At 60.4% G+C, this 15430-nt stretch overlaps 7 protein-coding genes across 7 annotated transcripts; 4 read left to right on the top strand and 3 right to left on the bottom strand.

The window, feature by feature from the left end:
- Positions 1 to 63: 63 nt before the first annotated feature.
- On the bottom strand, positions 64 to 3499 carry ATG9 (autophagy protein atg9; the record flags this gene model as incomplete). Its single annotated transcript, XM_028617067.1, has 7 exons — positions 64 to 906; positions 949 to 1213; positions 1251 to 1429; positions 1466 to 1565; positions 1600 to 2084; positions 2120 to 2437; positions 2492 to 3499. 7 exons carry the CDS (start codon positions 3497 to 3499, stop codon positions 64 to 66), a joined length of 3198 nt encoding a protein of 1065 aa, XP_028474374.1.
- Positions 3500 to 4208: 709 nt separating this feature from the next.
- On the bottom strand, positions 4209 to 5532 carry EHS24_001265 (uncharacterized protein; the record flags this gene model as incomplete). The annotated part of the gene is made up of 6 exons (XM_028617066.1): positions 4209 to 4229; positions 4291 to 4565; positions 4618 to 4677; positions 4715 to 4814; positions 4948 to 5120; positions 5295 to 5532. The coding sequence occupies 6 exons, from the start codon at positions 5530 to 5532 to the stop codon at positions 4209 to 4211; spliced, it is 867 nt and encodes a 288-aa protein (XP_028474373.1).
- Positions 5533 to 5798: 266 nt separating this feature from the next.
- Positions 5799 to 7825, bottom strand: EHS24_001264 (uncharacterized protein; the record flags this gene model as incomplete). Its single annotated transcript, XM_028617065.1, has 10 exons — positions 5799 to 6130; positions 6174 to 6446; positions 6485 to 6578; positions 6618 to 6695; positions 6733 to 6747; positions 6787 to 6906; positions 6971 to 7006; positions 7056 to 7466; positions 7505 to 7671; positions 7720 to 7825. 10 exons carry the CDS (start codon positions 7823 to 7825, stop codon positions 5799 to 5801), a joined length of 1632 nt encoding a protein of 543 aa, XP_028474372.1.
- A 137-nt stretch (positions 7826 to 7962) lies between these two features.
- Positions 7963 to 9701, top strand: EHS24_001263 (uncharacterized protein; the record flags this gene model as incomplete). The annotated part of the gene is made up of 6 exons (XM_028617064.1): positions 7963 to 8426; positions 8467 to 8544; positions 8583 to 8666; positions 8702 to 9169; positions 9207 to 9615; positions 9654 to 9701. The coding sequence occupies 6 exons, from the start codon at positions 7963 to 7965 to the stop codon at positions 9699 to 9701; spliced, it is 1551 nt and encodes a 516-aa protein (XP_028474371.1).
- Positions 9702 to 9929: 228 nt separating this feature from the next.
- EHS24_001262 (uncharacterized protein) lies at positions 9930 to 10704 on the top strand (the record flags this gene model as incomplete). The annotated part of the gene is made up of 2 exons (XM_028617063.1): positions 9930 to 10179; positions 10241 to 10704. 2 exons carry the CDS (start codon positions 9930 to 9932, stop codon positions 10702 to 10704), a joined length of 714 nt encoding a protein of 237 aa, XP_028474370.1.
- Positions 10705 to 10978: 274 nt separating this feature from the next.
- EHS24_001261 (uncharacterized protein) lies at positions 10979 to 11756 on the top strand (the record flags this gene model as incomplete). Its single annotated transcript, XM_028617062.1, has 4 exons — positions 10979 to 11123; positions 11166 to 11227; positions 11287 to 11588; positions 11660 to 11756. The coding sequence occupies 4 exons, from the start codon at positions 10979 to 10981 to the stop codon at positions 11754 to 11756; spliced, it is 606 nt and encodes a 201-aa protein (XP_028474369.1).
- Positions 11757 to 12332: 576 nt separating this feature from the next.
- EHS24_001260 (uncharacterized protein) lies at positions 12333 to 13110 on the top strand (the record flags this gene model as incomplete). Its single annotated transcript, XM_028617061.1, has 3 exons — positions 12333 to 12455; positions 12603 to 12713; positions 12850 to 13110. The coding sequence occupies 3 exons, from the start codon at positions 12333 to 12335 to the stop codon at positions 13108 to 13110; spliced, it is 495 nt and encodes a 164-aa protein (XP_028474368.1).
- Positions 13111 to 15430: the final 2320 nt, after the last annotated feature.

Raw genomic sequence — 15430 nt, 5'->3', positions numbered from 1 at the left:
TATTCATGCAAATGTGTATCACTTTAACAACCACCCTTTCTCTCTCTCACTCTCTCTCTCACTCTACCTGTTCATGACCTGCCTCAGAATGTCCCCCGCGTCCCTCAACAGGCCCCTATCCTGCCCCTCGTCCTCCTCTTCCTCCTCGATGTGGCGGTTCCACCCCATCGCCTCGGCCTCGCCGTCGCCGTCAAGCTCACACTCCTCGCCCTCCGCCTCGGCCATGGGAGCCAGGTCGGCGGGCTGGAACCACCTGCTTCCCGGTGCGCGGGAGCCGGCGCCAGCCACGTCCTCGCCAGGCGAGGCGGACAGGTCCAGCGGTCGTCCGCCCAGCTGCAGGCCCAGCCCCAGACCTCGGCCGCCGGCGTACACTGACCCAGCAATGTGGCCGTGGACTGCGTGAGTCCCATGCGAGGACCGAGCGGCGGGCGCGTCGTGGTGCGCCATGAGGCGATCGAGGAAGACGGACGAGCTGGGGTCGCTCGGCTGCCAGTCCGGGTGCGTGGCCTTGAAGTGCAAAAACGACTTTTCCATCTTGTGCTCGTTGGACATGTAGTTTGGCTGGTGCGGGTGCTGCGGAGTCTGGACCACGGGGAGACGGCGGAGGACATCCCGCCTCCGTACAATGGGCGAGGGCGGCGCACCGGCTGTTGTAGCGGCGGCAGCGGCGGCGGCAGCACCCTCAGCACCAACGGCACCGTGGCGGTGGAAGTCGAACACGGCAAAGGAGCAGACGTACCCGACGCCGTCGACGTGGACGGTAAACTCGCGGAAAAAGTCGATAATGGCACCAGAGCACGCGGGCAGCGAGAACCATAGGATGAACGGCGTGAGGACGACCGAGAGAATCTCACGCGCAAAGATGGCGACCTTGAGCTGGAACAACTGGCCAAACTCGCCATGCACCTGAATGTCAGCTTCGTATTCAGCGGAGGGTGGTGAGCTCACCTTCTGCGAGTGGAGCTTGCCCTTCCACTCGTTCGGGAGGTAGTGCGTGTATCGCACCAGCTCGCGCATGAGGTACTCTGGGTCGAACACAAAGTTCTCCTCGGGGACCATACCACGCGCGATGGCGAGGATGGAACCAAAGAGACCGAGGTAGAAGAGGACAGTACGGTGAGGGGTAATCTCAAAGTGGAGGAAGAGGTCCGGGTCGATGAGCGAGGCGGCGAGCAGGACGGCCGCAAACGAACCAGCGATGAACGCGACGAATCTGGCTTGTCAGCTGTGTGATCTGCGGCAAAGCTCACCGCATAATCAACGCCGTCCGCTCCTTGGGGAACTGGTCAATGTACTCCTTGGCCACAGGGTAGCTTTGGTCGAGACGGCGTTCAAAGAGGTGTGGGAGCTCGTTGAACTCGCGGAATCGCCACTGGGCGTACGGTGTATACTGCCTGCTCCCAATATATGACGGGTTCTTGTGATATTCCTGATGGGTCAGTTTCATCAAGAACTATCGACCCACCTCAAAGTAACGGAAGAACGAGTAGATAAGGAGATATGGGACAATGAACGGCGCAAAGAGCGCGTTGACCACGCCCATGAAGATGAAGCGTTTCCGCAGCCTGAGCGTTAGCAATGCCCCGAGTAGTAACGCACTCTTCGACCAGATCTTTTCTTCCCTTGTCGCGAACGACCTCCTTGCGGACCTGTCCACGACGGTCAAAGAGGTATCCCATGAGACAGAATCGGAGGTTCCACTCGAGCACTTTGGTGAGACCGTTGCCGCCAAACGTGATATACTGTCTTCCCTCGGGTTGGTTACGCGGGAGGCCACCGTGGGGTGGGCCCGTGAGCAGCCCGGGAGGAACGAGATGGACGACCTGGCGCGGGACCGGGAGACGGACACGGAGATCGAGAAGGTCCTTGTTAAACAGAGCGATGAGGTAGTTCTCCTGTCGGAGGATACGGTTGGCAATGTCGTGAGCGTCAAGCTTTGCATGGGCAGACTTGGCAGCGTCTTGCCCTACCATGTCGGCCAACGCCGTGGCCTGACCATTGGAAAGGGAAGTGACTGGGTTCTGGTCTTTGATCTCCCCCACGAGGCGGACTACCTCGGGCCACGGCATGGTTTGAATGTCCGCCTGGCGTCAGCTACGGATACGTTCAGAGAGCTTACGTCTGGAACCCCGAGGAGGTATGTGTAGAACCTGTACATGTGCAGCAGGCCCGGGAGGGAAAGCACAAATGTGACGAGTTGGAAGATGTAGAACACGGTCACCGAGAGGATGAAGAGCATGTGCGCAAACGACCCGCGTGTCACGCACTGGGGGATCAGCACGTCGTCCAAGCGCGCAATGTCGTTGGGACCGGCGACCGTCCTGGCCAGCTTGCCATAGTCGATACACGAAGTGAGGAAAGTGGAAAAGCCAATAACGAAGAACGTAGTGAGGAGGTTGAGCACGCGCGCGAGCGCAATACACCATATCCCCTTGCCCTTGTAGTAGCCATACACCTGTTGTCAGCTGTGGACGGGGCTGCTGCAGCTCACCTCCTGAAGGAACCCGTCGAGGTCGACCACGTTGACCCACTTCCACAGCGCCTTGTTGTACCCGCTAAGACCGGCCCTACGGACACTCGGCTGCCTGTCCCGGCTGCCACTGCTCCGACGCCGCTCATCGGTCCCAAGGGCGTGATACTTGTGCTTGCCCTTGGTACGAGTGCGGGCCGAGCTGGGGCCTGGGGTCGGAGGAGACTCTGGCGGCAGCTGCGATATCCTGCGCGGCTGCACGAGCGGGTGCGTGTCTGCTACGAGCTCCTCAGTATCAGTGCTTGTAGTAGGAGAGTGGGAGGACGACTCGGTAGATGTGCCGCTGATCATGGGGATGGCTGGGATCGCGGCCAGCGCGGGTAGAACATCGGCCGGTCGACCAGGCGACGTGGGCGACTGCGTACTACTGCTCGTGCTTGAAGGCCGGCGACGGAAGGGACCCGGAGAGCGACTCGTGTCCTTGCCCTTTGCCCAGCGGGGCGGCAAGGCAAGTCCACCGGCTGGGAGGCCAGCGGTGGGAGCACCATGACCCCTGGGGGACTGACGCGTTGGCGTCTGCTGCCCGGCATCGAACATGAGCGATGCGGGAGGCCCCTCGTCGTCGCTGCTGCTATCCTCCAGGAGATGTGATGGACGGATGGCTGCGGGGATGGACGAGCCTCCCGAAGCGGACGCCGAGGCGGGGGAGGGACCAGAGGTCGACGACGACGAAGCCGAACGGCCTGGCTTGGGCGTCGGGGACAGGGGCGGGGACGCGCCGGTGCCGCTTGCACGGGACCTGCCGCGAGACATTAGCTGGCCACCAACACCAACCCCAGAGCCCTTGGGGTTGTTATCGCTCGAGGCCGACTGCAGCTCGCGGAGGAGGACGGCGGATGGCGAGTCGGGCGGCGCGGTGCTGGTATCGCCGCTGTCGTCATCGCGATCCCCAGCGGCGGTTACGCTGCGTACCACCGACGCATAGGGGTTGAGTAGGTTGAGGAGGGAGTTCTCCGGAGGCGACGGCATCACGCCCGGTATATGTGTGTGTTGGGATATGCTAGTGAGTGAGATGGAGGAAGCAACAGACGCGTCCAGGCATGCTTCGGATGAACCCATCGACGGCTCGCGGGTGGCGACAATGACGAGTCGGTTCTCCCACGGTCGTTATCCGTCAACGACCCTTGGTTTGCACTCGCAAGGAGCTTAGGAGGCAGGGTGCACGCGTGAGGTGCGTGAGCATAGCCCATCATGTGTACGTGTCACCCTCGTGCACCGTGGGGAGAGGAGGACTGGATGACATGGGAGGAAGGTGTGGTGGGAAACAGCTTCAGGCTAGCAACAACCTCATTTTCTTTTTATCATCCGCGCACTGTTGGGCTCCTCTTCTCTCAATGTCCATGGAGCAAAGCTCACGCGATCAAGCCCAACCTCGAGGCAGCTCGTATTGCTGAATCGTTGCGCTGCAGTGCTGTCGCTGCACATTACCCGTGGCAAAGCACTACGCAGCCGCTCAGAGCAGGCAGCCATTCACTTCCCTCGGTGAAACCACGCTCCCGTTGCGTCGACGCCGTGCCATGCACTGTGTGCAACATACACAAACACTCAAACCCGTGTGTTGAAACACAAGAGCAACTAGCCTTTGAGTGCAACAGTGTCGCATCCATTGTCAGTAAGTCAGTACCCCGACGCATCACAGCCAGCAGGGTGCCTAGAAACAATACATTTGGGAACCAGTCTACTTCCTCGCGTACGTGACCTGGAGACGAACTGTCAGCTATGTCTGCAATGCTACTTTAGCTAAGCTTTATGTCACTCACCTTCATCTTGGTCTCGCCATCGATCTTAAAGTTGTGCAGGGCGTCCTTGGCCACCATGGCCGTCGCCTCGTCTGCAAACTCGATGAACGCAATGTCGCGCTTGGCCGGGATGGTACGGATCTCGAGGAGACCGGCGTGCTGCTCGAAGACGTCGCGCAGGTCGTCCTGCGTGGTTCCCTCGGGCAGGTTCTGGACAAACAGGACGTTGTTGGGTGGCAGGTACTCGTCTGGCATCTGCATGCGCGGCTTCTTGGCCGCGGGGGCCTCGCCGTCGTCTAAAAAAGTTGTCAGCCTGGGGTCTGGTCATGCTGTCTGCTTGGCACTCACCGCCAGCCTTTTGCTTTGCGCGCGCCTTCAGGCGAATAGGATTTGTCCTCCTTTTCACCTCTGTTGGGTTAGCGAACATCACGACGAGGGAACCCACTCTTGTCCTCCAGCCGGACCTTCTTCCACTCCTCCAGCGCCTCCTCTCCGTCCTCGGCGACGATCACCGCGTCTGACCTAGTCTTGGCATACGAGATGATCTGGGAGATTAGCTGTGCTCTTCTCTACACTTATCTCGTGGGCGCGGTGTGGTGAAAGAGGACGAGGTAGTTCCCATCGCTGGAGGTACCTCCCCTCCTTTACCAACCGGTGCCGAAGAACAGAACTACTCACGATGGGCTTGCCATACAGGGGGAACTCGTTGACGTCGCTACGCGCCTTCTCCGCGCTTGCCTTGTCGTGAAAGCTCACAAACGCCTGTCCGCGCATCCGCGTGTTGCGGTGGGCGACAATGGGAGTAATGGGGCGGTAGGGCTTGAAGAGCGACGCGAGGGTCTCCTTCATGACTGCAAGTTGTCAGCTGGACGTCACAGGCATAGAAGAGATGGCACAGCCATGTGTGGAGGTGCAGGCGCCCTCGGTGTCCAGATGCGCGATGAGCACAGTGACGCCGATTGACCTCGCGCGTCACAACCGGAGCTCGCCAGCACCAACACGGCGGCAGGGCGGTAAACACATACCAGGTATCCGGACCTTCTCGTTCAGGTTGTGGAGGTACAGCGTCGCACACGCGTTACGTGGCAACCCGTCCTCTCCCAACCCCTCCCCCTCTGCCTCGTCGCCATCGACCTCGTTCTTGACGCCATTGCCGTTGCTGTTGGCCGTGCTGGGGCCAGCACCGGCGCCGTTCATGGCGACATCGTCGGTCTCGTCCTGCACGGTCGCTGCGCGAGAGGGTCCGGCAGCTGTCTCCGCCATTGTGGTGGATGCGGGATGGGTCGGCGGTTGGTAAAGGTCGTGGGTTGGTAAAGGTCGTGGGTTGGTGATGTTGTGGATGGGTTCGACCTCGACGCTGTGATCATGGCAGGAGAGGGGTGGAGGAATATTTGGCCCGAATTGTTTTCGGAATTTATCCCAGACTACACAAGCGTCTAATGCTGCTGGGGAACGCTTCCTTAATGGGTTTACAAAATGGTATGAACAGCATGCGCCATGCATGAACCCAGAAAACTATAAAACATGGCCTAGAGCAGCACATACTTTTCCTCGAGCACACCGTGCTCGCGGACGCGCCACTTGGCCCACATCTCATCCACACTCTCACGCGTGATAACAACCTCGATGTCCTGCCACTCTCCCAGCTCCTCCTCCACTTTGTCTGCTTCAGTCTCGTCTTCTCCATCGGCGTGGTCCTTGGGTTCAGGCGGCACATGTCGTCTGTATCGCAGGAACCCAAGTTCTGCTAGGACGAGCTGCACATCGTCGGTCCGCAGATGGCAGGCACGAGCCAGAGTCGCAACGGTAGTGATGATGGCGTAGTGACCAGAATGAGTGGGGTCTGGTCGCTTGGCGAGGTCTGAATGGGTTAGCCAGAGCTGCCACAAGGCTTGGGCACCCACCAACACCATTGACGACAACCTTGTCGTCAGGGGCCTGCGACGCGCGCTTGCGGACACGCAGGGAACGGCCTTCTGTCGACGCGGGCTTCTTGGGCGTGACGGTCGGCGTCGGTGCCGAGTCCCCCTCGGCGAGAAGAGAGCGGCAAACACGGAGCACGACCGCGACCCAGTATGCCATGTATCCCTTCAGGCCGAGGTCTGACAGAGGGCGTTCAGGTGTACCTGGCGAGCCAGAGGCGGGACGCGTCGAGGGGTGCCGAGTGAGGTAGTAGCCTGTGTGGTGTCAGAGACGTACTATAAGCACCACTTACTGAACTCGATGAGCAGCTTGCCAAAACCTCGGTTCTGGTGGGGAGGGAAGGTGACGATACACGCCAAGTTGTAGTCGTCATACGAAAACTTCTCCTGGGCGGGTTAGAACCCACAGAGTAAGAAGAGACCCACCTTTGAGAAGAATGCCATGACCTGATCTCGTTTCGACGTCGCAGCGTCGCAGATGACGTAGAAGAGAAAGTTCTCCACCTGGTCGTTAGCTTGGAGTGAGCAAATTGAAGCTCACGTGGAAGAAGACGGACTGGGAGGGTTAGCGGGTCTTTACAGCCACTGCACTCACTTTATGGTCTATGAACAGCTTGCCAAACAGGCTCAGGTTCTGGCAGTAGAGAGTGGCCTGCGCGCCGTCGATTTCCCAAATGGTGTAGCTGCCACGCTGGTACACTCTCCTGCCTGGCGGCTGGAGCATCGAGCATGATGACTGCTGGGTTAGACGAGGCACATAGAGTGTGAAGGAGACCCACCGAGTGCATGTCCCATCCTGCCCGTGTGCGCATATACTTGAAGCACAGCTGGATGTCAGCTCAAATCAACACAATCCTAGCTCACATCACAGACCCAGAGTCGGCCACGAGCGCCTTCTCCACCCTTGCCCACGCCGACGGACAGCACATCACTCGTCGTGCGCGGTCCCAGGCGCTGGCGCTCCTTTTCATCAGCAGCGGGAGCCTCCTTGCGTTTCCGCCCGCCGCGCTTGGACTCGGGCGCCAGCGCCGGCGACGCGGCTGCAGCAGTAGACGAGCCTGCGCCAGCACCCCCATTTACACCTCCAGCTGTATCGATAGGCATCGGGTACGGTGAATAGTACCATGTTCGCACGAGGTACTCGCCAAAACGGACGTCTTCAAAGTTGCGAACGCGGGTGACGATTGCATGCTCGCGTTCCGGGGTCGAGCGCTCAGAGGTCGGAGCAGGGGCCGAGTTGGCGCGGCCGTTGACACTCGTGCTTGGTCCGGGGTCCTGAGAGGTTAGATATCATCCTGTAGGCTTTCACCTACCCCTCCATTCAAAGCTGGGAGTCTGCTTGGGCCAGCAGCAGCGACCTCATCGCCAAGAGCCGAGGAGGGCACCCATGCGTCGAGGCGCTTGTCTTCGCCCGTAAACGAGATGTATGCCTCGCGTTTTCCAAGCCTGCCCACACGCGAGTTGAGCACAGTCGCAGGGCCTGCAGGTCAGCCAAGTGCGGGAGGGGCCGTTATACCAGACTACATACGCGGTGGGCCACTGGCGCGGACGACGAGGTAGACTCGCCCGACCTCGAACGGCCGGTCTGGGTCTGGTGGCGGCGGAGTGGTGGGGAATGCCTTGCGTTGCGGCATGGGTATCACCGAGGAGGCTGGGGAGCGGTATATGTGCTCCTACCTGCCTTTTGGAGAAGAGTAGCGAGAGGAAATGGACGACGAAAACAACAGTTAGGTGTTGCTTAATGGATATTGATTGACAAACGCTAATCAAAATGGACATCCCCCAATCTCCATTTTCGATGCCGTCATTAGTGCGACCATATGGGTTGAGGTTGACTGGACTCGAGCACTTCACCACGACCCTCTCGTTCACAACAACATCGACAACAACGATCATGTGCGGACGATACGCTCTCGGCGCTGCCCATATCGACTTTCTCGAAGGACTGCAAGACCAGTATGCGCGTCTTTTCCCCGGCAGACGCGATGGGGGCCCCGATGGCGCGCGAGTGAGGGGTGGCGGCGGGGGAGGTCACGGACGCGGTCCTCAACGTCTTCGAGGCGGAGGCGCGGGCGGCCAGGATCCGTCCTTGGACACTGCCGAGGCTTCGAGTTCGCAAGACGCCGCATCCAGCTCGCACATGCAGCTTGAAAGGGAGAGCAAGGCCAACCCGTGCATGCCTGTCGCCAAGGAGGAGGGTATCAAGTGGGAACGCGAACAGGACTTTTGGCCCAGGTGAGCTCCACGAGTAATGTGAATGGCCAGCTGACAACAGCTACAACATTGCACCCCGACAGCGTGCACCTGTGGTACGCCGTGACCCATCAACCGGAGATGTTATGATGGAGACAATGTGGGTGAGAGACTCCAGTCTAACCTAACCCGCCACAGGCAGTGGGGTCTCATTCCCCACTGGACCAAGTTCCCACCGACGGGCCCGCTCAACACGATCAACGCACGCAGCGAGGCACTCATGTACGGCTCGCAGAAATGTATTGAGCTGACATCAGCGACCCCTCTTCCGGTGGCATGTGGCACGCGCTCAAGGGATACAAGCGTTGCGTGATCCCGGCCCAGGGATACTACGAGTGGCAGAAGAAGGGTACCACAAAGGTGGCCCACTTTACGCGTCTTCCCCTACACGACAACGACACCGCCAGCGCGCCGCCCATTCTCTTCTTTGCGGGACTGTGGGACCAAGTAACGTACTCTGCTCCTGTGCCGTCCAAGTTTGTGCCCAAGGAAGGCGACGACCGCGAACCGTACCCTACGGGCAACCCGGTGCCGCTTTCTACATTTACAATCCTCACTACCACGCCAGCCAAGGACATTGCGTGGCTGCATGACCGCATGCCCTGTGTTCTCACGGACCAGGATGAGATTGCACGCTGGTTGGATTTGGGCGAGCCGCCACAGGGATGGAAGGATGGTAAGGGAGGTACAGCCGATCTTCTGCATAGTTTTACGGGTCTTGCAAGGTGAGTTGGGAGATGGTTCTGCTCTCAGCTCACACAGAAGCTACCCTGTCGTCCCCGAGGTTGGCAAGATTGGCCACAGCGAGCAAAACTACATCCTGCCCGTCGCAGAACGCAAAGACGGCATCAAGTCGTTCTTCCAGAAGCAAGCGGCCTCGCCCGTCAAGGCCAAAGCCAAGCTCGAGCATGACCACGTCAAGGAGGACATCAAGCCAGTGGCCGAAACGCCTACAGAGAGCAAGCCCAAACCGGAATCCAAGGCTGATGTCAAGCCACCAAGGAAGGACGCTCCCCAAGTCGTTGTTGTGGACGATGACGAAGACGAGGTCAAGCCGACTGCCTCTCAGACGGATACACCAGGGAAGAGGAAGCGCGAGATTCAAGATCCTCCTCGAGGCGGCAGGCAGACAAAGGTTGTTCGCCAACAGCCAAAGGAGGAGTCCAAGGGAGTGAGTACCTGTGTGAGCCACAGTGTCGCTGACGACAGCAACCGTCCATCACGAGCTTTTTCAAGTCGCCTAGCAAGAAGAAGTAGCGCAACAAGGATACATATCTTGAGACACCTGTATTACATCAACACCCACAGACGAAGTGAGGCGCACGTATACCGCCAGTTGTAATGTGTGTACATGCAGATTGGAGGGTTCATCCGGTGAACCTCCACCAAACGCACCAAACATTTTTGCGTCATCGGTGTCCATCCATATTTTAATTCTCGCTGGTTAGCGTTTCTCCACCTTCATTAACTCTCCAACACAACACCATGTCCAGCTCCAGCTCCAAGGGAAAGGGAAAGGCCTCGGCCGTTGAGGACCACTCGCACGACGACCACGACCACAGCCAGTGCGGTGGCCACCATGACCACGGCCATTCGCACGCCGGTCCCAGCGCCGACGACGAGGAGCCCAACTGGCCCGTCGTCACCGCCGAGGAGATTGAGGAGGACATGGAGGACCGCGTCCACTTTATGAACAAGCAGGCGATCCGCCGCCAGTCGTGTATCTCTGACCTCGGTGAGTGCATCCTCTCTAGCACGTACATGCGGAATGCGAAATGCTGACGGGCCACGACTAGCTGGCATGGACGCGACGGGCATGGGTATCCACCGCGTAGTCCTCCCCGCCGGCCGCGAGAGCACCGTTCTCCACAGCCACCTGGCCGAGAGCGAGTGGATCTACATCCTCGCGGGCTCGGGCACACTCGTGCTCGCCCGCCCCGCCGGACACCGGAGCGACGACCTGCGCCCGCCCCAGGCCGGCGCCGTCCTCATTGAGGAGGTCCCCGTCAAGACGGGCGACTTTGCGGGCTTCCCCGCGGGCACGACGGGTACCCGCTGGGCGCACAAGCTGCGCGCTGGCAACGAGGACATCCACTACCTCCTCGGCGGCGACAGGAAGAACGTCGACGTGATCACGTACCCGACCGAGGGCAAGACGCTGCTCTCGCACGAGGAGAGCGGCGGCGAGGCGTTCTTCACGGCCACTGCCGACGAGGCCCATGCGCTCGCGGACGTTGCCGAGGAGGACGATGAGGAGTAGAAGCTTTCATTTTGGTGGTGTACAGTAGGGCTCGCTGCGGTATGAACGTGTGTTGCGTCTCCGATCTCGGTGCCGAGAAGCCAGGCGGCGGCCTGGTCCGGAGGTCCACAAAGATCCAGTCACCCAGTCCACAAATACACCGTTAGATCACAGCCGCGCCGGTCCATGATCCATGACCTCCTGACCTTTTCTCTTCAGTCTTCAGCTTTGTCCGTTCCTTCCTCACTTGTCTACATACTCACTCCGCAAGCCCACTCAGCACCAACCAGCAAGCATGTCATCCCCGCCTGTCCCATCGACGACCACAACCTACCGCAACCCGCTCGTGAAGGCCGCCGACATCCAAGCGGCCCTCACTGAACATGGGCACTTTCTAAACCCTCGCGTCTCGTTCAAGCAAGCGTCCATGTCAGACATGGGTGGGTACATGGATGCAGCATGCACTCCACTGACACATCCAGCGGGACTCGGGCGCGCAACAGGTGTACACTTGAACGTCCTGCCCGCCAACGGCGAGTCGACCGTACGTGCCGGGACCTCTCAGCTAGCTGTACAACGATAGCTGACGAATCCCCGTCACAGGAGATCCACCACCACATGCACGAGACAGAGTGGATGTACATCATCTCGGGATCCGGCGACCTCCTCCTCACGCCCGCCAACATGCAGCCGCCGCCCGAGGGCTGTTCGGTCGCCTCCACGACGCCGACGGTGCCGCACAACCTGCCGCTCGAGACGGTCCCCGCTGCCGTGGGCGACTTTATCGGCTTCCCGGGCGGGCCTGGGGAGGGCCTGTATGCGCATGGCTTCAAGGCCGGGCCGGAGGGGTGCACGTATCTCGTCGGCGGGACGAGGGAGGCCATGGACATTTGTACTTATCCCTTGTGAGTGGAACTGGCGTTGCGAGCGGGGGTTAGTCGTGGTAGCGGGGTGCTGATGCGGGCAACCTTTTCAGTGCCGAGAAGACACTGCTCATCGAGGGTGGAAAGGGCGGGTCGAGGTCGGTCTGGGACAGTAAGGCGATGAGCGACCCCCGCCAGCCGAGGAAGTGAGGTTGGACGAGGGCGGTTGGGTATGGTGCAAGCGCGGTGCTCGTAGCTACAGGCGTCTAGATCGGACCGTGGCCAACGTGGTAGACAGAGAAGACCATGAATGGATCATCTTGGTGGTCGCCCGTCGCATGCGTATCGATAAGCCTGACAGTACCTTCAACCAGTCAGGTTGTGGTCGTTTGAGGCCCCGGGATCGACGTGAGGAGGTGATGACGTCGAGTCCTGCCTTCATCCACATTTCCTTTGGACCCACCTCAACAGCAACCGGACTCGGCATGCATACTCACAGATCACAGACCAAAGAGAGACTTCCAAGCTCTCATGTATGCTGCCGGGTGTGACATCCTTCTTGAGACCGTCATGACCATCGTAATGGCCATTCGGAATCCACTGACAGCGCAGGCAGCGTCGAGCCGAGGTCCGAGCCGGTTAGCCGACCACCCGGCTGACGCGCGCGCCGGCGACTGGCGGCCAACACACATCCATCCACCTCTCGTGCATCCATTCTCCTTCCTTCCACTCCATCACTCACCAACCCCCCAACTCACCCCCCAACTCCACCAGCTACTCTCCACAATGGGCCACGTCGACCCCCACACCATCAAGATCATCCCCGCCACTGCCAAGCGCTTCATGGCTGCGCAGCGGTACGCGGTCGTCGGCCGCGTCATCCAGGACCCGGCCAAGTTTGACAACAAGGTGTGTGTCGCGGATGCCTGCGGGCGAGTGCGTTGGGGGACTGTACGATGCGGTGGTGTACCGTTGTGAAAGGAGCCCGCCACCGGCCGGAGACCCCGCCGCACGACCGCAGCTTCCATTTCCCTACCTCCCAAGCTGACCCACCAGGTTCTCCGCTGGTACCAGGAGCGCAAGATGCCCGTGACGCCCGTGCGCCCTGCGTCGGACAAGTTTGACAACTCGAAGCCCATCGAGGGCCTCAAGGTCGTCGAGAAGGTGGTGAGTAGAGCCGTGTGGTGTGCGGGAAGCAGGAGGGGGGCGTGGACCGGAGATGCCCGCTTGTGACTCTCCGTCATGTCCTTTCCCTGTCTCCAGTGGCCAGTGGCCAGTCCCCAGTCCCCAGCTGACGCTCCAGACCGACCTGCCCGACCTCCCCAACACGTCCCTCTCGTTCATCATCTCGCCCAAGGTGGGCATCACGATGCTCAAGGACCTGTTCCCCTCGCCGCGCAACGCCGCCAAGGAGCCCAACTCGGTCTGGCTCCAGCCCGGCGCCGAGAGCGACGAGATCGAGGCCTTTATCAAGGAACACAACCTCTCCGACCGCATCGTGCTCGGTGGACCATGTGTGCTTGTGCACGGCGACGAGGCGCGCGAGCTGGCCAGTAAGCTCTAAGCGGAGCCTAAGCGGAGCCCCAGCGGAGCGTGCAGTGGGGGGGGGAGGGGGCGGCAGCGATGGAGAGAAGGAGATGAAGCGTAGAAGCGATGTAGCAACCTTGACCCAACGTGACAGCACAACTGACGACAGTACTGATGTCTGGACGGTCCACAGACGGGATGGGATACCCGGGGACGCATACCAGCCACTCCTCCCTCTCGACCTCGAGCATGCACCCTTGTGTTGCTGGGACGACGACACTGGGTGTGGCGAGCCGGGCGGGAGTGACAAAACGATGGCGAGCCGCGGCACGCGCGGTGGAATGTGGAATCTGGAACGTGGGACGCATACCACACTAACACGAACAACACCAACACGTTGTCGAGCTGCAATGTCTAGATGTCTGTCGAGAAAGCAAGTGGGGGAGTTGGGTGGTGGCAGCGGACGGAAATACGGTCCGAGATCGACACGATGGCGCGTCCGAGAGAACCAAAGCCATGCGTCGCCTGCGTTTACGGAGCTGGAACACCAGACCCGGCACTGACATTGACGTGAGCCACTAGAGAGCCACCACGGCACCGGGCCGGGTGGGATCTCGGGCACCAGACACGGGCCACCGGTGAAATACATGCAATGTCAACGAGGCTGCCTGGCGATGGTGTCTGCATGTCTGAGGACCTGTGACACCCACCGCGACCACCACTACGGTCGACCATGCCTGTCTGTCATTTTGCCACCCGTGTGTCTCCCCTATTCCACCATGTCGCCATCGCCACTGCCCACTGTGCCACAGGCCACAGGGGTGTGGACGCGGAGTCGACAAGATACACGTGCTGTACACCTCATGGCACGCGATACGCCACAATGGTGGGTGGAGAGGGGGTAAGAACCCACTCTCGTAACGGGGTTGTGACTCGTAACCTGCAACCTGCACGTCCGAGGTGTGCAGACATGAGACGCGGCCTGTCCGTCATGACCGCATGACCTCATCCGAGGGGTCGAGGGAGTACGAAGAGTGCGCTGCCATGCTGTCACCCGCCCACCCGAACTGAACTGTTCTCGGCCTCGTCCGCGGGACCGGATGGACGAGAACATTACCCGCGTCCGTGCTCTCCCCATCGTCGGCACCTGCAAACCCCCCTTGCCAGTGTCCTGGATTCTACATGTGATATATCGAACGCGGTTCGTCGGGTGCAGAAGAGTGGAAGACCGGCACACACACCCCGTCCACCACCTGCCCCACCTGCCCACCTGCTCTGCGTTCCACGTTCCACGTTCCACGCCGGGGCCCGGGTTCCTGCGTGCACGCCGCCGTTCGGTACTGGAATCCTGTAGCTGTGCAGATCTACATACCGAGACAACGACAAGGACAAGAGGACAGTTCATGTAGTCTCTGTCGGTTGCCCTTGATGGGTGGCTGCTCTGGTGCAGGTGCAGCCGTTACTGGCGTTGATGGCAGGTAGACGCCACGGGGACGTCCCCGTGCGTGTGCGGGAGTAGTGGCACTCACGCTTACACGCTCGCTCATGTACGAGCCCCAGCCGGTTGGGCGAGCGCGTAGCCGAGAGTACGGGTTTAGGGACTGGGCGGGGTATGGTGTGGGAGAGTGATGGTGTGCAAGGGGTTGCGGAAGCTGGGCGCCGGCCGCTGGCACAAGCGTCATGTTACAGAGGTACAGAGACAGAACGGGTGGGTTCCATCCGGGCTGCGCTGTTTGCGCCGACGACACTCTGCCCGTTTCTGGCCCCCTTACAGCCGCATGAGATGAGGTTTGTAGGACATGTATACAGGGTACATGGCAGACGAGCACACAGGCGAGCCTGGACCCGATGGGAGCTATGATGCGCTATGGTGTGGAAACCTGAACAAGACCTGACGCTTGGTGTGTCCTGCGACGACCGCCCATGACCCGATCAGGACAATGGCGCAGGCTCCGACGCGGCTGCTTTTTCTTTCCCTCTCCCCTGCCCCCCCTCTTTTGGGTGTGCGGCCCGCCCTGTGCGCCGTGCTCTCTTGCGATCCGATCTCGGACTGGATCCCTTTGCACACATCCCTGCGCTTGTGGACGGAGATGCACAATCGGCGAGCCTAACTGAACAGACCACCAGGGAGAGAACTGGGAGACGCCGGCGCGCACCGCCCCCAAACGAGGAGAACGGAGAGGGCAACAGGGAGTGACGCAGGTCATGTTGGACGAGCAACCGCCGTTGGACTCGTCCCATCGTACAGGGGACGACGTCTGCGCGTCTGCACGCACATGTACCCCCCAGCTGCACAGGCTCTGCGGTTCTCTACGGGCTACAGGCGGTGAACGGCTGCGGTCTGCGCCTAGCCATCG

The sequence above is a fragment of the Apiotrichum porosum genome, assembly GCF_003942205.1.
Source record: "Apiotrichum porosum strain DSM 27194 chromosome Unknown scaffold_10, whole genome shotgun sequence".
Classification (NCBI taxonomy): domain Eukaryota; kingdom Fungi; phylum Basidiomycota; class Tremellomycetes; order Trichosporonales; family Trichosporonaceae; genus Apiotrichum; species Apiotrichum porosum.
Note: the sequence above shows the minus strand (reverse complement) of the source record. Positions and strands in the feature narration are given on the sequence as shown.